At 40.9% G+C, this 21,726-nt stretch overlaps 1 protein-coding gene across 3 annotated transcripts in view; it reads right to left on the bottom strand.

Annotated features, from left to right (window-relative positions):
* The window catches only part of TM7SF3 (transmembrane 7 superfamily member 3), a 47,819-nt gene that overhangs the window by 2,964 nt on the left and 23,129 nt on the right, over window positions 1–21,726 (bottom strand). For 2 of the 3 annotated variants that reach the window (XM_055395100.2, XM_055395101.2), the window contains 8 exons: window positions 20,000–20,120; window positions 18,603–18,774; window positions 12,985–13,162; window positions 7,218–7,304; window positions 5,374–5,454; window positions 4,595–4,747; window positions 1,387–1,484; window positions 271–433 (listed from right to left, as the gene is read on the bottom strand). In XM_055395100.2, coding sequence (XP_055251075.1) covers window positions 271–433; window positions 1,387–1,484; window positions 4,595–4,747; window positions 5,374–5,454; window positions 7,218–7,304; window positions 12,985–13,162; window positions 18,603–18,774; window positions 20,000–20,120 — 1,053 coding nt within the window. The remainder of the gene's footprint in view (window positions 1–270; window positions 434–1,386; window positions 1,485–4,594; window positions 4,748–5,373; window positions 5,455–7,217; window positions 7,305–12,984; window positions 13,163–18,602; window positions 18,775–19,999; window positions 20,121–21,726) is intronic. The other variant, XM_088837262.1, reaches the window with a different exon arrangement.

Here is a 21,726-nt window from a genome sequence, read left to right as displayed (position 1 = left end):
CCTTAGTAATCCTCGTTTAGAAATTTCTTAATAAGTTCATTTATTAGATTTTCAGAAGTATGAGTTTCAGCCACTTTACAAATTTAAATTCTTTGCTCCTATGATCATAAGTAATCATTAACACAGGGCTCTAATAGCATCTGGATGGTGTGAATTTCCTCCTTATGTCCCATTAACCTTCTTTCAGTCTGGTTATAGGAGCTCTTGTTAGCACAGGTAAGCCAGTATTCCTACCTGACTATCACTTGGTTCTTGGATTTAGAGTCTTACCATTCGTTTGAAAAGGCACATTCACGAAAGCTCTGCGGAAATCCACATGGAGTGCTCTCCTGAGTATGTTCAAAGTGATATAAGAAAGGCTTGTGTACAGGTAACTGTCCACGGCCAAGACCACCGAATAGGAGCCAATGAATCCACAACTCAGTATGTTCAGCTGTGGAAAAGCAGAAGTGTTCAGCATCACCTCTGGTAGAACAATAATAGTTTTTATATATTTCATCACTGGCCTCAACCCTGAGGAGAAAGGAATCACTCCTGCTCCTTCAGGGCATATGAAAAGGGACCAAATCTTAGAACTGAATAAAGGTTACCTGAAGAGATAAACTGGGGGCTTTCTTGGTGGCTCAGTGGTAAAGAATCCACTTGCCAATGCAGGAGACACAGGTTCAATTCCAGATTTGAGACGATCCCATACACCTTGGAGCAACCAAGCCTGTACACTGTAACTATGGAGCCTGTGCTCTAGAGTCCAGGAACCTCACCTACTGAGCCCACATGCTGCAACTACTGAAGCCCGAGTGTCTGAGGGCCTGTGCTCAGCAACAAGAGTAGCCACCGCAGTGAGAAGCCTGCACGCTGCAACAAGAAGTCCCTGCTCACCGCAACTAGAGAAAGCCCACTTGCAGCAATGAAGACCCAGTGCTTTTTAAAATTTATTTTGGCTGGAAAATAAATAAATACAATTATGAAAAAAAGATAAACTGAAAAAAACTTTCAACACCTATAGTTCATAAAACACAGTTTCCCTCATCATAGAAAAGGTCTTCCCTCTGAAATAACTTCAATAATAAATCCTAAGTAGATGAAGAATCTCCTGGAGAGACAGCAGAAATGAACAATCCATCAAGTGGCTGCATCACCGTAAGCCCTACCTTCTCTGTTCCTGCTGTTAGAAGTGTGATGACCTGCACCATTTATTAGAAAAAATAATGTGATCATTGTAACAAGAACTTCTCTTGCTTTCACAGTAACAAGGCTATTCAAAATCAATCATCTGACACAGACAGACAGCTCTCTCTAGTGAACAGAAATGCAAACTGGTGCAATAAGTGAACAAAGAAGGCCCAGGAAAAAAGGGTGAATATCCTGACCTGATGAAACACTTACTATTCTTAAGCAGCCCATGAAAACCACTGGAATGAAAATGGCTATACAAGAGAAGGTCACCCAGAATACTGCGTCAACACGGAAAATCTTTAGGTTTCCTGGAAAAGCAGAAAGAAATCAAGAGTAAACAACAGGTTCGCCAAGTGAAATTTCATTTTCTCAACATGTGAACATAAACATACCCTGAAGGTTTAATGTAACAAACAGGCACTATGAAATGAATTGATTTCTTTTCACTTAACTATCAATACAATCCTCTTTGAAGGATGTGTCCTAAGAAAGTAGAGGGGTAGGAGGAAAAATCAAGCAGGTAATGCTCTGCATTTATTACAGAATAACTTAGAAGAGGCTGGACTAGTCCAAGCTCTATCATTCACCAGCTGTGAAGCTGGGCCTGTTTCCTGATCCTTAAAATGAAAAGGTTGAATCACTTTATCTCCAAGCTTCAAATTATCCCTTCTAGCTATAAATTTCTATAATTCCCTGATTTTGTACTGTGAAGTAAAAAATATAAGTGGCATTCATATATGATAATATGAAGTCCCATATAAGGAGCAAACTCTGTTTAGTAGATTTTGACCATCAATGCATTTCCTGTTTATCCACTGTACACTGGAAGATGTGACTTTTTCTCAAGCATCAGGAAAGATGTGAGCTAATCATTTAGCTAAGATGTGAGCTAATCCACCCTACTAAACACTTCTCTAAAGTGCAGTGGCCCAGGATGGATATATTAGAACTCCTATTATAAATTATGTTTAAATAACAAAAATGTAAATCTGACAATTATTTAATACTGACACTGGCACCATCCCTCAGTCCAACTGGAGATGTCCCTGTATCTTGAGACCCATGTATCCTGAAAGAGGTGGAGGTCCATAGTGAGGGGCTCTGACCTGGAGACCCCATGTTCTCAGAAAGCAAACTGCAACATGCTTCAGTGAGGTGAATGGATGGATCATATCTCCAGTTCACCTATGCTATCCTTCACAACATGCACATGTGACTTTAAAAAAAGGAATACAAGAGATTAACAACAGTAGTTATGATGCCAGGCATGAGAAGACTGACCCATTCAGAAGACACATAATAAAGTAAAAACAGTAATTTCATTACATCTAGAAGTCAACCAAATCTTTTCCAAATTTTAGCGCTTAGAAATATGAGTTTGCACCCACTCTTAATTAAGGTCACACTTACCCTAAATGTCCTTGAATGATGAGACAGTTCATACATTAACTACTAAAAATAAGATAGTTCAACACATTAACTACAAAAGATTCTAATCCACCATCCCTCCATCTTCTAAACATTAACAAAAAGGAAGCTCATGAAATAGTATTTGGTTTAGCACTTCTAGAGTAGAGCTCTGAATCTTCATTTTCAATAAACATCCCTGAGAGTCTGTGATTTAGCCGAATCTAAACAATGCTACTTTGTAGGTAGATAAAGAGCTACCTGTAAGGGGGCCTGGAATGAACTTGGCGATAGGTTTGCTAAAATCAGAGCAAAGGGCCTTGGAACTGTCAGTAAACACACAGGTCACCAATTCTTTCTGATTTAAAAATTTTTTCATGTAAGAAGTAAACATTATCAGAAGTAGAAAATAGCCTTATAGAGTACTTCTGGCCATAGATACCTTTTTTTAAAATTTTATTTTTTCCTGAAATATAATTAATAATGTCGTGTTAGCTTCTGGGGTACAGCAAACTGATTTGGCTATATACCCACCAACCCACTCACACACACACACGCGCGCACGCACACACACACACACACACTCACACACCCACTCACCCTTCTTATCTGAAGTATCTTACATTATAGGTTATTACAAAATACTGAATATAGTTCCCTGTGCTATACAGTAAGTCCTTGTTGGTTATCTATTTTATGGATAGTGTGTGTGTGCTCAGTTGTACCTGACTTTTATGACCCCATCAACTGTAGCCCGCCAGGCTCCTCTATCCGTGGGATTCTCCAGGCAGGAATATTAGAGTGGGTTGCCATTTCCTTCTCCAGAGGATCTTCCTGACCCAGGCATTGAACCGACATCTCTTGTCTCTCCTGCACTAGCAGGAGGATTTTTTTACCACTGAAGAAATCTAAGTTATCATACAACTACAAAGTGAAGGGGAGTAGAACAGGCACCCGAAAATGGGTCCCTTTGGCATGTGGATTATTTTGAGCTGAAGGCAATCAAGACCCAGCAGATTCGAGGGAAACTTTTCTCTCCCTTTACTGCCTAAAAGAATTTAGATCACAGGCCTGGCCCAGAACAAAAGCAATTACCAGAGACAGCTTTATATCTGCAATGGCAGACATCTGATTACCAAACACCTGCCTTTACGTTCCTGTGAAGTGCCCTCCACTTCTCTGAAGCCTCAGACTCCATCTGAATTCTTAGCTCAGGATGGCAGAGAAGCCTCAACTGCCTGGCTGCCTTTGAGTCTTCTATTTTTATGGGACTCCAGTGGTACAAAATTAAATTTGCTTTTCTCCTATTAATCTGTCCTATGTCAATTGAATTATTAGAGAAGCCAAAGAACCTAGAAGGTTAAAAGGAAAATCTTTCCTCCTCTACAAAAGGGAGTTAACTTACACATTACCTAGATTTTTTAAACAGAAACTGAATAATTTAAAATCCCCCAAACCATCTCTGTGCTACTGTGCTAGGATGACTACAAGTAGGTACCTCAAGAACACTCAGGGCTTGCAAAGGGTGGGAGCAGGGGTTAGGGGTACAAGAGAAGACTGGCAACAGAGCACCAGGCTCCCTGGCTCCGCTGCCATCAGAGTAGTGCCAAATTTATCTGTGGGTTGTATCAGGCTTCTGCTTAAGACTCACTTGAAGAAAGAGTTACAGGGCTTTACAAACTGAAAACCACTGTTCTGCCGTATATAAAGAATTCCCTTTACCTCCATTAATTTCAACCATCAGAAATACACACAGACCCCTTATCGTGACATGTGGGTCCAAGGCAACCTCTGAAGATGTTCTAGAATTCGTCCACACAGGGCGCCTTTGAGGAAAGGGGGATTCTTATTGGTACTGGCTTTGCCTGAAGTGGCACATTATCAGTGCAAGTTTCCAGAACTCTCAGGAGAGGCCCCAAATCCCTGACAAGGGGTGGGGGTGGGGGGCCGTGTACTAGAGAGGTGAATTAAAGTCTCTGACAATGAAACGCACACACATAACATCTCCTACCCAGAGGAGTGAAGAAAGCCACTGATGCAACAAGGAAGCCCAGCACCAGTCCGACACACAGCATGCAGAGCGTGAGGACTCCAAATCGCCACCAAGCAGCCACCAAGAAAATTCCACCGATGCTTCCGGCGACGGCTGTCACAATCAGGCGGACTGCACAAGGGGAGCAGATGGACAGTTAAATCAGAGCTTCTCAGATGCATGCTCAGACACGCTAACATTACCAAAGCCAGACTAGACTAGCCTTTCTCTTGGTCAGGCACCAAGGGTGGATCAGCAGTGCCATGAAACCAGCGTGGAGAGGCCCTCTCTAGGGAGGATCTGAGACTGGAAACCAGCTGGAGAGCTAAGCCTCTGAGGATGAGTGACAGGCATGGTCTCGCACAACCTCTATCTGGCACTGTGGAAGAAAGGGTGACAAGCATTCTGTTCAACAAGGAAGGAGGGTTGTGTTTGTTCTGAGGTAAAGAAAATCCTAACACTCTGATTGTTGTAAATGTCATATTGTCAATATACCACATAGCTGGAACACAGGCTTATAATCCACATGGGCCTTCATTTCCCTGAGTACCAAGGAATTCTCCATGCAGATTAAAAACCTTGGAGAGAAGGTCTGAAGGAGCAGTTCAGAAAAGATGTGTAGAGCATAGGTGGCCAGTTATTTTACACACATAAGAGGATAACACGCTCAGTACTGGTCAACCTGTACAAGGGATGCTGGGTGCAAACACAGCACCTTGCTTTTTGAACCTCCATCAAACTATATTGTGTTCACTTACCATCATACTTAATAGGTGTCAGTCTTGTGATCAGTATATAAAAGAAGAATCCCATGAAGATAAAGCCTATAAAGAATAGTTCTAGCAGCAGGCCACCAAGAAAGCAAAAAAAAAAAAAGCTACGGTTAGTAAATGCAATTTAAATGTCTAATCTACAAATACAGTCTTCAGTTCCCAGAATGTATACATGAGGGCATTCAAAGAAAAGAAACAATTACCTAAAAGGCAGGAAAAATTCAGAAGTCATTGGGAGTAAATATTTTTATTAAATGGGTACAAATTAAAGTATTAACTACTGGATACAATTTTTGTATACAGGTCAGTTTCGATTGATCAGTTAATTATTAATTTCATAGCTTGGTTTAATATATTTATAGTTCCGATTTAAAACAAAAATAGTACTTTTGTTGTTGTGTCTGATCTGAAATTACACACTAGATTTCAGTTCATTGTGCTCAGTCACTCAACCATGTCCTACTCTTTGTGGCTCCGTGGACTGCAGCCTGCCAGACTCCTCTGCCCATGAAATCTTCCAGGCAAGAATACTGGAGTGGGGTGCCATTTCCTACTACAGGGGATCTTCCCAACCCAGGCATCGGACCCACATCTCTTGTGTCTTCTGCATTGGCAGGTGGAAGCGCCACCTGGGAGCCCTTCATTACATGAGCAAAAATAGAATTTGAAAAGTTAAAAAAGTATATTCCAAAGCAAAATGTGACTTTTATGTCTTTTAATTCATCCTCTCTTGTTTAATATGAACATCGACAATAGTCTTTAACCATAAAAACCTAGTAGTATCTTTTAAACTCTACATACAGCTTAACAATTAAATTCTGTACTATATGATCATTCTACATTTTGAGCAATTCTGTACTATACGATCGATCATTCTACATTTTGAGCAATTAAATATTCTTCACAATATTCTCTTCTCAATCAAGATAAAAAAAGGTAGCAATGGAAGGAAAGGAGTTGCTGTTTCAAACAATTTATCAGTTCAAACAGTTTTCTAAGATCAGGATTACATTCACTCTCCCCTTGTTAAACCATTATATCCCCTGTTAATGAATTACATGAAGGATTCATTTTTTTTTTTAGTAACTACAAACATTAGGCTCAATGGGTAAAGAACCCGTCTGCAATGCAGGAAACAAAGGAGAGTTAAGATCCCCTGAAGGAGGAAATGGCAACGCACTCCAGTGTTCTTGTCTGGAAATCCCATGGACAGAGACGCCTGGTGAGCTACATTCCATGGGGTTGCAGAGTTTTGGACATGACTGAGTGACTAAGCATTCATGCAAACGTTAGTTACATAAAAGGTAATCCAAAGAATTCAGGTCAATTTAATAAGCACATTTCATATTCTCCTCCCTTCACTGGGTTTCACTGAGCAGATAGTGGAGTTCCCATTTGCTTTGAACCTCCCAGGGTTGTGCAGACATTTCAACCTCACCGATTTGCAGCCTGATTTGTGCAAAACCATGTCCATCACCATCACCAAAATCCACATATATTTTGTATACAGACATTCTGATTTCTAATTAGTATTGGTCAACTAGTCATTCTAGCAATTGTTAAAGGTGGATGCACAAATCAAACTTTATACCCTGCTTAATAAGAGGAGTTTGCACTCCCTAGTGGAGAAAAGAGAAAAAATTAAAATGTACTATAATTCAGTAAAATATTTACTAAAAGATCCCAGCTACAAATCAATGAAATAGTGGAGATAACAAGTTGCTTACTTTCCTTACAGGTCATAAACTCCCCAGCAGCATTTCAGGAAAAAAAACAAAACAAAAAAAAACCACAAAGCATGTAAGTAGTAACTATATTAGACAAAATACCTGTTTTCCAGAATCTGTGTCCAAAGAAACAGATGAAGAGGCCAAGCAGGGCAAAAAGAGTGAAGAAGACTTTGGTAGATACTCTTCCTAAAAAGAGTAAAAATTAAGTGGATAATACATCCAAATTGATACTTTGTATCTATTTAATACAGAACAAAAGCTTCATGAAAAAAAAAGTAGGGGGAAGTGATAACTTATTCCATAGGTATATAAGTTATTTTAGAAACATTCTTGCCACGCCTAGTGACTTTATGTGGGTGATGAATACCAATGGCTGCAGGTCCCACAGAAAGAGAAATCAAACAATGCTGCTTCCTGATAAGGGTCTGCAATTCTACCTGTGACACGTTTGGGGGAGGGAATCGTGGAAAAGAGAAGGAAAGAGAGTGTGCCTAAAACAAATAATTCTGTTTCTTCACAAAGAAACTAGAAGAAAAAAAAGGAGAGAGTGGGGAGGGAGAACTATGGTGTCAAGGGAATTTCAGTCAGTTCAGTTCAGTTCAGTCGCTCAGTCGTGTCCGACTCTCCGCGACCCCATGAATCACAGCACGCCAGGCCTCCCTGTCCATCACCAACTCCCGGAGTACACTCAAACTCATGTCCACAGAGTCGGTGATGCCATCCAGCCATCTCATTCTCCGTCGTCCCCTTCTCCTCCCACCCCCAACCTTTCCCAGCATCAGAGTCTTTTCCAGTGAGTCAACTCGTCGCATGAGGTGGCCAAAGTATTGGAGTTTCAGCTTTAGCATCAGTCCCTCCAATGAACATCCAGGATTGATCTCCTCTAGAATGGACTGGTTGGCTCTCCTTGCAGTATAAGGGACTCTCAAGAGTCTTCTCCAACACCACAGTTCAAAAGCATCGATTCTTCGGCAATCAGCTTTCTTCACAGTCCAACTCTCACATCCATACATGACCACGGGAAAAACCATTGCCTTGACCAGATGGACCTTGGTTGGCAAAGTAATGTCTCTGCTTTTTAATATACTATCAAGGTTGGTCATAACTTTCCTTCCAAGGAGCAAGCGTCTTTTAATTTCATGGCTGCAATCAGCATCTGCAGTGATTTTGGAGCCCAAAAAAACAAAGTCTGACACTGTTTCCACTGTTTTTCCATCTATTTCCCATGAAGTGATGGGACCAGATGCCATGCAAGGGAATTTAAGACACACCAATTGCATGCAATGTACAGACCTCATGTGAAACCTGACTCAAACGAACTGTGAAAAACAAGACTGGGAAACTGTAAACACTGGCTGTTAATTTGATGCCATTAAGGAATTATCTTCAATATTTTTCATTGAAATTTGTATTTTCTTTTAAATAGCCCTTTTCTTTAAGATATACATACCAAAATTCCATAAGTAAAATGACCATTAGGTACCTGCTCTAAAAAAATCCAGTGATAAAGGAGGGTTGGAGGGGCAGAGACACGGGTGGGTGTATAACTGAAAGAAGATGACAGCCATGACTCAAAACTGTTAAGGCCAGATAAATGGTATATGGAAGTTCACCGAAGTTTTCCCTAACAAAGTTAATCGAAACTCACATTAAAATAAAAGAACATGTATTATTCTACAAGTCACGCATGAACGAGTCACAACCAATCTTATCAATTATGCATGTTGCTCTGGGAAAAAATATAGCTTAATAACTAATGATAAAGCACAATGTGCTCCCTGAAGCAGAAGAATCTAAATCCTGTGATCCTCAAGCAGCGCAAATTTAAATACAAAAACTAGGATTCAAAAGATAAACCCTACTGAAGGGAAAAATAGGCCCACTAAATTCACCACCATCATGACTCCTCTGAGATAAACACAAGAAAATAATTCCTGAACTAAAAGTAAAAACACAGCACCTACACAAACTTATGTGAGGTATTACAAACCAACTCTAAGTCAAAATACATAAAATACTCAAGCATTCCAGTGAATACCATGAAGACCTACATTTAGATAAAGAACATAAGATAGAAGGCCAGAACTTGCAGGGCATAAAATACAGCTACCTATCGTTTCTCTGTGAATGAAGAGCTGAACGAAAGATGAAATGAGAGCTACTGCCACATTCTGCTTATTTCAGACCTATTTACTGTTGTTCAGTTGCTAAGTTATGTCTGACTCCTTGCAACACCATGGACTATGGCACACCAAGCTTCCCTGTCCTCCACCATCTCCCAAAGCTTGCTCAAACTTATGTCCATTGATTTGGTGATGCCATCCAACCATCTAATCCTCTGTCGCCCCTTCTCCTCCTGCCCTATGACTGGCCGCTGCTCTACGATTCAATCATTATAACAAAAACATGCAGTTTAGTGGGATGATTTTTTTCAAGTGAAAATCTACCTGGCGCAGATTCATGTCAATGTATGGCAAAACCAATACAATAATGTAAAGTAATTAGCCTCCAATTAAAATAATAAAGTTTAAAAAAATAAATAGCCACAGATGAATAATGGTTAAAAAAAAAAAAAGAAAATCTAGTGGAAGTTTCCAACAAGTACAATCACCAGAGACAGCAAGCGGCCCAATAAAAACTGACCCAGTTTAGATATTTTCCTCCAGGACATTAGACAGCAGAGGGGAACTAAGAATCTCCAATCACAGTACCAGGAAGGAAAGAGAGAGAAAGTCAAACATATAAGCAAACCAGAGAGGAGACAAAGTTTCATAAGTAGAACTGAGAGGTAAGACAGCGAGTGGGATGGGAGGATGGAGGAGAGCCAATGTTTACGGTGTTTTTAGTCATCACAGCATCACTGTAGGTAATGACATAGGCAAAGATTTTAATTAAATGGCAAAAAAGAGGGAATCCATGTATAAATGTACAGTTGATTCACTTTGCTCTACAGCAGAAAATAACACAACATTGTAAAGCAACTATATGCCAATAAAAAAATTTTTTTTTTTTTTAATGAGGTAATGTGGATACTTTTCCAGTGAGTCAACCCGTCGCATGAGGTGGCCAAAGTATTGCAGTTTCAGCTTTAGCATCAGTCCCTCCAATGAACATCCAGGATTGATCTCCTTTAGAATGGACTGGTTGGATCTCCTTGCAGTCTAAGGGACTCTCAAGAGTCTTCTCCAACACCACAGTTCAAAAGCATCGATTCTTCGGCGATCAGCCTTCTTCACAGTCCAACTCTCACATCCATACATGACCACGGGAAAAACCATTGCCTTGACTAGACGGACCTTGGTTGGCAAAGTAATGTTGGGGGCAGGAGGAGAAGGGGACGACCAAGAATGAGATGGCTGGATGGCATCACCGACTCTGTGGACATGGGTTTGAGTGTACTCCGGGAGTTGGTGATGGACAGGGAGGCCTGGCGTGCTGTGATTCATGGGGTCGCGGAAAGTCGGACACGACTGAGCGACTGAACTGAACTGAACTGAATGTGGATACATCCTCCCTACTCCAAACTCAGGAAGGTCATCCTCGTGTGCATTGAGCTTGAAAAGGAAAGTGATAGAACCCACATGACCGGGAGGTTTCCACCCTGAGTTGAAGGAACAATCAGATGGGACCTTTCCCTCTCCTCCACCTAACATGGAAAGACAGGGCCCAGAGTGCTTTGATCAGGAGGGGCCCTGGTGCAAAGAGTTCAGGGGAAAGGGAACAGAAAAACCCAGACAAGATCTAGCCTAGCCATCAAATCATAGAACTTGTATCTGCCTGGTTTCTTGCACTGTATCTCTCAAGGCTCTTGCGCGTGGCACTGGAAGACTTGGTGGGACACAGCTCTAGCAGAGAAGAGCAAAAATTAGTCCCTGCTTGAACACAACCGACAGACTTTATTTATTTATATTATTTTTTGGCCATACTGTGCAGCTTGTGGGATCTTAGTTCCCCAACCAGGGACTGAACTCAGGCCACGGCAGTGAAAGCACCAAGTCCTAGCCACTGGGCCACCGGGGAATTCCCACATTGACGGACTTTATTCTTTATAGAAAACTCCTTGAAAGAGCTCTTTGAACTCTTTCTCCAATTTCTTTACTTCTATTTGTTCTTGAACATACTCCAATCAGGCCCCTCTGAAATGCTCCCAAGGGCACCAGTAGCCTCCAGTAGTTGCTAAATCCAAAGGTCCTTTTCCAGTCTCTTTCTTAGCTGGCCCATCAGCTCAGTCCCGAGACCCCCTTCTCTTTCCTACAGCTATAAACATGAAAGAAATGATAAACAGAGCAAAATGCCATTTGGCAAACCCACTGGTAATATTTCAGACAAGTTCACTGGATCCTCCAGCCAGCAAGTGAAGAGTTTGAGAAGCAGATATTTGCCTGCCTATCTCCCCAAAATATATTCAAAGGGAAAAATAGTTACTTCTCAGTGGAGAAACCTGGCAGACACCCCTAACCAAGTACTCAGGATTATGACCACCAGGAATGGAACAAACAGACATCAGGTATCTGCAGAGAATGACACTCCATCACTTCTTTTGTATTCCTACCAAAAATGCATCATCTGAACTCAGTTAGGAGGAAACATCACATAAACCCAAATTGAGGACTTTCTACAAAAATAAATACTAACCTGTACGCCTCAAAAAGGCAAAGTTTTTTTGAAAGACAAAAACAGACTAAGGAATTATTCCAGATTAAAGAAGATAAAGCACCACGTGATACTGAAGTGGACCCCAGGCCAGAAAAAAATTTTTTCCTTTGGTTATAAAGGACATTAGTGGAACAAACAATGAAATTTGATAACATCTATAGATTAAGTAACAGTAATATATCAATGTTCATTTTGTGATTTGATAATGTCACTATGGCTACCTAAGGAAACGAACAGAAATACTTTAGGGCAAAAGGGTCTTTATGTCTGCAACTTACTCTCAAATGCTTGAGGGGGCGGGAATGTAGATATGTGTGTATGTCTAGATAAAGAATGAAAAGCAAACAGCAAACATGTTAACTAACATGTGAGGAATGTTGGTGAAGATTATACAGAATTCTTTCAATTATTTTTACATCTTTTCTGTGAAACTGTTTCAGAATAAAATGCTTAATACACACACACAGGATGATGTTACAACACCCCAAGTGCCACTGTCCTCTCTCTCCTGGACACTATGACGGCCTCCTCGTCAATCTCCCTATTTCTGCTCTTGCCCCTGATTTTTCTCAAGAAAAGCACCGGGTGATCCCATTAAAATTTGAGACAGATCATAGTATTATTTGCTCAGGCCCTCCATTGCACTCGGAATAAAAGCTGTAGCTCAAAGGAGGACCTGTGAGTCTGCCCACTCCAGCGGCCACACCAGGAGGCTCCCAGTTGAGGGCTCTGCACTAGCTGTCTCCTCGGCCTGGCAACCCACTCCCCACCCGAGACACAGGCATGGCTCCTTGCCTTGCCATGGGTCTCCACCCTAATGCTACCAGTTCAGCAAGGACTTCCCTAGCTAGTTTCTCAAATTCTCTCGCCCTTACTGGTTATCTCCCTTTCCTACTTAATTCTTGCTCCTTAGCCCTCATCACTTATCTTAGGTACTGTGTATTTTACAAATGTCTTTTGTCTGCCTCGTTCCCCCCACCACTAAAATGCAGGCTCCAGGAGGGCAGGTATTTTGTCCATTTTGTTCACTCCTCTATCCCAGTGCCGAGAACAGAGAGCAGAGTAACACAGGTGCTCAGGAGGTGTGTGCTTAATGCATGAATGAGTAAACAAGACAAAAGCACTTGTAAATATCCTGAAGTTCTTCACCAGTTGATAAAGCGCTTCAAGGCCAAAGAAGAAAGTTCACAACTGAAATCTACACACTCACCAAGGGAAGAACAATTACCCTCCTCTGCCTCAAAGCTGCAAGCGTACGTGTGAGTGGGCACATAAGCCGTGGACGTGTTGAGAAATGGATCCCGAACAATGACGTTGTAAATGACGCCCTGTCCCCGGAGAGAGGAGAAGGAAACACTTGTCTTATCGTCAGCTGTTAGGGTGACCACCTGAAGCCAAAAACAATGCATGATTAGTGTTTAAGTTAAAAAAATCAAACCCCACAAGCTTTTCTATTATAACCCCACCTACATGTGCTATTAAATTCTACTACGAAAGCATCATTCTTGTTTAAAACCTACACCAGGCCATTTGACTTTTTTTAATGTATTGAAGTACAGACGATTTACAATGTTGTATTAATTTCTGCTATACAGCAAAGTGACTCAGTTATACACACATATTTTTTTCATACTCTTTTCTATTCTGGTTTATCACAGGATACTGAATATAGTTCCCTGTGCTATACCTTGGGCTTCCCAGGTGGTGCTAGTGGTAAAGAACTCGCCTGCCAATGCAGGAGACTTAAGAGATACTGGATTGATCCCTGGGTCGGGAAGATCCCCTAGAGGAGGGCATGGCAACCCACTCCACTATTCTTGCCTGGAGAATCCCCATAGACAGAGGAGCCTGGTGAGCTACCGTCCATAGGGTCGCAGAGCTGGACATGACTGAAGTGACTTAGCAGGCATGCACTTACTATACATAGCAATTTGTTATCTATCCATCCTATATATAATAGTTTGCCAACTGATTTGGGTTTGTCAAAAAGATTACCCTACACAGTCTGTTGGTGCTGACATGATCAAGCTCTTACACAAAAATATCTAAAGGCTTTGCATATGTTAATAATTTAAGTAAAATGTGATATAATGGTTAAGTAAAATGTGCTATAATGGTTAAGTAAAATGTGCTAGTTAGGACAAAGTAAAGGAATTTTTCCCATCTGCTAGACTATAAAATACATAAGGGCAGAAACCTTATACATCCTTCTCACTAGTCTCCTGTCAATATTCCACACACAGTGAGGGTCCAACAGACACTAGTGACCACTGAGTGCCAGAGCCGACGTAGGTCGTGGGGGTTAACGTCTCACAGAGAGCACCCACTTACTTTTGTCTAACAGGTTCTGAAATATAGCCGCGTTATCCTCTAGTCCTTCACTTCAAAAATTCCCTTTTAAAGGTTGCTCTTTTAAACATTTTATTTATTTTTAATTGGAGAATAATTGTTTTACAATACTGTGATGGTTCCTGCCATACATGGACTCAGCCATAGTTACATGTCCCCACTCCTGAAACTCCTTCCCACCCCCTAGCCCTTCAGGTTGTCACAGAGTACAGGGCTGAGCTCCCTGCATCACACAGCCAAGTCTCTAGCTATCTATTTTACATATGGTAATGTATATGTCTTAATGCTACTCTCTCAATTCGTCGTCCCACGTTCTCCTTTCTCCACTGCGTCCACAAGTCTGTTCTCTATATCTGCATCTCCACTGCTGCCCTGCAGATAGGTCCATCAGTACCATCTCTCTAGATTCCATATCTATGCATTAATATACAATATTTGTTTTTCTCTTTCTGACTGACTTACACTCTGTGTAATAGGTGTTCATCCACCTCATTGGCACTGACTCATGTCCTAGCTATTGTAAATAGGGCTGCAACGAACACTGGGGTACATGTGTCATTTTTTAATTCTGGTTTTCTCAGAGTATATGCTCAGTAGTGGGATTGTTGGCTTATATGGTGACGCTATATCAATTTACATTCCCACCAACAATTCAAAAGGGTTCCCTTTTCTCCATACACTCTCCAGCATTTATTATTTGTAAATTTTTTGATGATGGCCATTCTGGCCAGTGTATCTCATGAGACCTCATGGTAGTTTTGATTTTTATTTCTCTAATAATGAGAGATGTTGAGCATGTTTTCCTGTGTTTATTAGCCATCTGCTAGTCCTCTTTGGAGAAATGTCTATTTAGTTCTTTTGCTCTCTTTTTGATTGGGTTGTCTGTTTTTCTGGTATTGAGCTGCATGAGCTGCTTATATATTTTGGAGATTAATTCTTTGTCAGTTATTTCATTTGCTATTATTTTCTCCCATTCTGAGGGTTGTCTTTTCACCTTGTTTATAGTTTCCTTTGCTCTGCAAAAGCTTTTAGGTTTAATGAGGTCCCATTTGTTTATTTTTTTAATTTCCATTACTTTAGGAGGTGGGTCATAGGGAATCTTGCTTTGATTTATGTCAAGGAGTGTACTGCCTATGTTTTACTCTAAGAGCTTTATAGTTTCTGGCCTTACATTTAAGTCTTTAATCCTTTTTGAGTTTATTTTCGTGTATGGTGTTAGGAGGTGTTCTAGTTTCACTATTTTAGATGGGGGATATATGTAATAAAAAACAAAAGCTCCACTTAGCCCTCACACGCAGATAGGTTCCTACTAACAGAAGAGAGAAAACTAAATATTAAGAGTTTCAGGAGTGAATAATTAGAAGCTTCTTAGAAAACTTCTACTGTTAAATATAGCGCTTAGCCTTCAAAAATATGTTTTCTGGGGAAAGGACTAGTCAAGTCCAACAGAATGCTATTAACATTAGCTTCTACTCTTCCAAGTTGCTATTATGAGACAATCAACCTGAAAGAACTGTTGAAAGAATAACACAATGAATAAGTTATACACCACCACTTAGATTCAACAGTTGTTATTTTAGCACATTTGCTTTTCTGTCCTTCCCTCTTTCTCCCTCCTCCCCCATATATATATATATATATATATATATATATATTTTTTTTTTTTTTTTTAAGTAAGTGACAGGTATCGTGACATTTCACTTCTAAATACTTCAGTGTGCATGTCCTAACACAGTGCTTCTCAAACTTAATGGCCTGTGAATCATGGCAGATTCTGTTTCTGCTGGTCAGAGGGAGTACCCAGGGTTCTGCTTTTCTAAGGAACTCTCAGGGGTTGCAGTGCTATGCATTCACCCACCACACTTTGAAAAGCAAGTATAAGGATACTCTCCGATGTGCCCACAATACCCTAGCTCACCTAAGAGAATTAATAATTTCTTATTATCTAACATGCAGTCCACATTTGAATTTCCCCGAATGTCTTTTATAGCCTTTCTCCCCCTTAACCAAGATCCAACCAAGTTCCATATATGTTTGTCTCCAATATCTGTAATCTAGAACCACCTTTCTTCCACCTTTGAAAGATGAAGGAAGTTATTTTACAGATTATTCTCCAATCTGAATTTATCAGATTGTACTCAGGATGTCTAATTTGTACTTTCATCCCATGGATTTCTTGTAAACAGAAACTCCTATAAACAGGAAATCAAGTTGAACCTGTTTCGCCAGAATATTCCATAAGTGATGGTGATAAAGTCAGCCTACATTGCTTTAAGCACATAATGCAGGTTCACATTTAAGCACATATTGCAGGTTCATCAGCAAAATTAACTTTGACCACACAGATAAGGTAGAGACCATTGAATCACTCCATTCTGAAAGTAGTTTTCCCTCTGCAATTAGAATTAACCTCAGGGTGCTATTTAGGCATCTTGGTATTAACCTGCCCCCTAACACTCTTTTACCTGGAGATCCTTGCCTGAACTACTTCACTGAGGGTAATAAAATGGTGACTTTCTAATTCTATTATTCTTCTGCAGTCACTAGCTGGCATTCTTCTTAAAGAAGAGCTTTCTGAGGCTTCCCAGGTGGTCTGGTGGTTAAGAATTCACCTTACAATGCAAAGGACAGTGATTTGATACCTGGGCCATGAAGATCCCACATGTCACGGGGCAACTGAGCCTGTGAACTGCAACTACTGAGCCCATGCATCCTAGAGCCCGCGCAACACGAGAGGAACCACGGCAACGAGAAGCCCACACACTGCAACTAGAGAGTAGCCTCCGCTCCCCACAACTAGAGGAGGCCTGTGTGCAGCAACAGAGACCCAGCACAACCACAATAAATAAATAAATACTAAAAAAATGAAGGGGAGCTTTCTCTTATCAACTGGGGGTGAATTCACATCCTTCTTTTGTTAAAGGCAAATTCCTTCCCTTTTATCAATTTTCAGAGTAATTTTATGTAAGTTGCTCCAATGGTAGGTAGCAACTGAGGAATTTTCCTTTTTCTTTTTTTTTTTAGTATCAGGATGGACTAAAGATGTTCTTCTTTATTCAAGACTTAATCGATCATGCTCTTTGTGATGACTGAGTTGCCCAGAGTCGGTCAGTGTGTGCCTCTTCAAATAGGCTCCACAGTCTTTTTGTCATGTCCTCAACTTGTATTTCCTTGAATTCTGGCACACAATGTTCTAACTCTTAACCAAAAGTTAAAAAGTAACCTAGGGAATTCCCTGGTTGTCCAGTGGTTAGGACTCTGGGTTCTCACTGCCAAGGGTCTGGGTTTGATCCCAGTTGGGGAACTAAGAACTTAGTACTGTGCTAAGCCATGCAGTTCAGCCTAAAATTTTTAAAAGTAACCTAAAAAGACTCTGTTATATGACTTTTTATATTCTTCACGAGAATAAAAGTGGTCTTCGAAATTTCCTATGTACAAAGGCAAACTTTTCGAATTGAGCTCCTAATTTGTGAATAATCAAAATATTTTTAAAATTTAATTAATTAATTATGTTGGCTGTGTCTGGTGTTAGTTGCGACATCTGGGATCTTCATTCTTTGTTGCGGCACATGGGATCCAGTCCAGGGATCAAACCCAGACCCCCTGTATCAGAAGCACAGTCTTAGCCACTGGATCACCAGGGAAGGCCCACAGCTGCCCTATTTCAATTGCTTCCTTCTATATAATCTGGTAGCTTGCAACTTTCTGGGAAGATCATAACAGTCTGGAAAAATGCTCCTCACCAACCACCAGACTGACAGATGTCCTTATTTATCAGACCGATATCAGGTACCTTTTAAGACATAAAGACAAAATCCTGCCCTCCACAAAAATGATCGGGAGTATGGGTCTCCAACTTTAATGTGCAGAGGAATCACCTGGGGATTGTAAAATACAGATGCTGATTCTGTAGGTCTGGGGTGGAGCCTAAGAGTCTGTGACTAAAAAATTCCCACGTGATGCCAGTGCTGCCAGCCTGTACCCCCACACTTGAGGAGTAGCAAGAGTTTTCAGGGGTTCAAAAGCTCAGAGAAAATTTTTGCTGCAAGTTACAAACTTTGTACTTGCATTTAAATCGTAAGGATAATGTGTATATCTTTAAATAGTTTCACATTATTTTTTCTCGAAACACTATACACTTTACATTTCCCAGTTTTTAAAATCTAATAGTTATGGGAGTACATAGAAAATGACCACCCACTTCCACCCATAGCTCAAGATAACCAGCCACAGTTATGGCTGCAACGAAACATAACAAAAGTTACATGCACCTCCTCAAAAGCCAGTGTTACTCTGGGATGTCACTGGCATTGACTCCCAAGATGACAATGAAATCAAAGAGGATAAAATGAGAATACTAGAAAGACCAAGAAAACAGTAAAAATAGTAATAATAATAAGCTCCTGTTAGCGTCTCCTCCTCTCAGCTCTTACAAAAATGTCACAGTCTGGCTACAGGAATTATAGGCATCAGACTTACCTTGACAGCATTGGCCCGCACCTGAGGCACCTCGGCCATCCTCTGCAGATGTCTCAGCAACACCTCTTCAGTGAGGTCGTTCTCGGGCAGAAAATACTGATAGACATCATACTGCAACCTCCACCTGGAGTCTGGGCCCGTCTTAACGTCACAGGATGGAGGATCTGCGTCTCTAAAATCAACCAACAAAGTTGAACATCAATCTCTCGTGCTACAAATCTCATCTACTAATGTAAAAAGAAATCAGAACTTCAAACTTCTGCAACAGCAATTCCCAGTTTGGCATTACCAAGGAAAGAGAAGTGGTATGTATGGTTAATTAACCACATGTGAGTATCAGTCAGGCTGAGTCAACTGCCAGCTTAGCTACTTGTTGGCTGTGTGTATGCAGGCAAGTCACTGAATCTCAACAACCCTTAGGGCACCGCTCTGTAAAATAAAAACAACAGTCCCTTCTTCACAAAATTCTAGCGATTAAATGACAACATAGAGTATTCAGTAGCACTGTGAGTGATACACAGAGCGTGTTCAAATGTTACCTATCATTACTCTTAAAGTAGAAATTAGGGCAGAGTTTTAATTAAAACAATAAAATCCTTACAAACATAGGAATGTTTCACAGCTACAGAATGCTTTCTTTTTTAAAATATTTATTTATTTGGCTACATTGGGTTTTTGTTGCCGCACATGGGATATTTGGTTGTATCATGTGAACTCTTAGTTAAGGCATGTGGGTCTAGTTCCCGGAACAGGGATTGAACCCAGGCCTTCTGCATTGGGAGCACAGAGTCTTAGCCACTGGACCACCAGGGGAGTCCCCAAAATGCTTTCTATATTTAAAATTCTTTACAAAAACTAAGATGTACTTCTAAGCTCCTAATAAAGACAACATTTGGCTCTTCATAAGAAAGGAGTGAAACAATACTAACTGTAAATGACACCTTACGTATCAATAACAAAGCTTGCTGCTGCTGCTGCTGCTAAGTCACTTCAGTCGTGTCCGACTCTGTGTGACCCCATAGACGGAAGCCCACCAAGCTCCCCTGTCCCTGGGATTCTCCAGGCAAGAACACTGGAGCGGGTTGCCATTTCCTTCTCCAATGTGTGAAAGTGAAAAGTGAAAGTGAAGTCGCTCAGTCGTGTCCGACCCATAGCGACCCCACGGACTGCAGCCTACCAGGCTCCTCCATCCATGAGATTTTCTAGGCAAGAGTACTGGAGTGGCTTGCCATTGCCTTCTCCGAATAACAAAGCTTAAATTACTTCTATTTGGAAAAAAAAAAGCAGTTCAACTCTGCTAAGGAGAACTATGGATTTTGAGAGAATTTACTCCATCTATACAACTGTGAGTCATGCTTATCCTAAAAAGAGTTTTGGGAGTTGGGAGACAGACATACCTCGCATAGCCTAGGTTTGCTGGAGCAAATTTGATAGTTGTTTCAAAGAAATTATACTCCAAGTAAATGTTTGGATCGATATCTACATCAAACTCCAAATTACAGCCACCAGGGATAGGATCTGGATGGGAAACCAGGAAGTTACTCAGAATTCTTATATATTCAAAGCACACTCAGAAAAACAGAACCCCACTCTTACAAGAAACCCAACACAGAAGTTCAGTGGAGAGCTTCTAGCTCTGTAGCACCTCATGGACTGAGGGTGAAGTTATATGAGGTGATAGGCTGTGGAAGACCTTTCCTGTAGAGGGCCAGACAGTAAATGTTTTAGAAGCTGTTCAAACTCTCTGATCTCTGTGGCAGCTACTCAACCGTGCCCCGTGGCAGGAAAGCAACCACAGATGATACGTAAGTGAACGACTATGTTCTAATAAGACTTTATGCACAAAATAGGCCGTGAGCTGGCTTTGCCTTGCGCTCTGCAGTTTGCCAACCTCTGCTCTAGAGTTGAAAACATCACAAGAGACAGCGATTCTGAAGCTGGGGTCCAAGAATGGGTTTCAGGAGCTCCATGAACACCTGGAAATTGTATGCCAAATGTTGAATGCATGCATTTCCTAAACACATTTTCTTTAGATTCTGAGAAGCTTTCATTAGATCCTGGTAAATAGAAAAAAGATGTCCACTTTTCACTTAACTCTTAATCAACAGGGAGAAAGAGGGTGTCAACCTCTCATCCTCCTCACTGGAAGAGTCTTTGTGTATAATAAAAGAGGAAAAAAAAAAAAAAAGATCTCAAGAACCCCAGGATCATGTACTAGACATAGCATGTGTACAATTAAACACAAAATAAATTTGGGGTATTTGCATGCCAGCATGCTAAGCTGCTCCAGTTGTATCTGACTCTTTGTAACCCTATGGACCATAGCCCACCTGGCTCCTCTGTCCATGATGGATTCTCCAGGCAAGAATACCGGAGTGGGTTGCCATGCCCTCCTTCAAGGGATCTTCCCAGCCCAGGGATCAAACCTGCAGCTCCTGCATTGGTAGGCAGGTTCTTTACCACTAACACCACCTGGAAATCCCCTTGGGGTATTTAATTTACATTCATAATATGGTTAAAACAGCTCTTATTAGGAATCCTATTCATAACCTTTAACCAGGACAAAACTTAAAGAAATCACTTGACATTAGTTCAATTCCATGCAAAGAACTGTGCACGGTGGGCTCAAGAGGAGAAGTTAAGACACAAGAAGGTAAACCAGTTGAAAGTACTTTAAGATCTCAGCTTCATAAACTCATTCAATCATTCCCACAGCTGGTTCTTAATTTCCATAAACGGATGGAATTCTGCAGCTCCGGAATGGAGACACCCAGTGTGCACTGCTTCACAGTGGACTCTTTCTCAGAATTCTATGCTCTTCTTTCACACTCTTCTTTTCCTGTATTTACAAATATTTGCCACACCTGAGAAAAGCATGTGTACTGTAACTGACACTCCACTGCTCATTAATTTTCTTTGTACACTGACCTTGATGAAAGCTTGACATCTATCATTTTTTAAATCAAGCAATTACCCTTTGGCTACATATAACTGTTTTTCTTCAACTCCCATCACTTTTTGGAATTCTACCTCCTTTTCTAATTAGTGCAACCTCTCCTTCCCTTTACCACCAAACTTCAAGAGAATGTAAATCTCCTCCCCTCCCCTTCACTCCTCAATCACT

Source organism: Moschus berezovskii, chromosome 6, assembly GCF_049115385.1.
Source record: "Moschus berezovskii isolate FMDL1 chromosome 6, NW_MosBer_1.0, whole genome shotgun sequence".
NCBI classification, from domain to species: domain Eukaryota; kingdom Metazoa; phylum Chordata; class Mammalia; order Artiodactyla; family Moschidae; genus Moschus; species Moschus berezovskii.
Note: the sequence above shows the minus strand (reverse complement) of the source record. Positions and strands in the feature narration are given on the sequence as shown.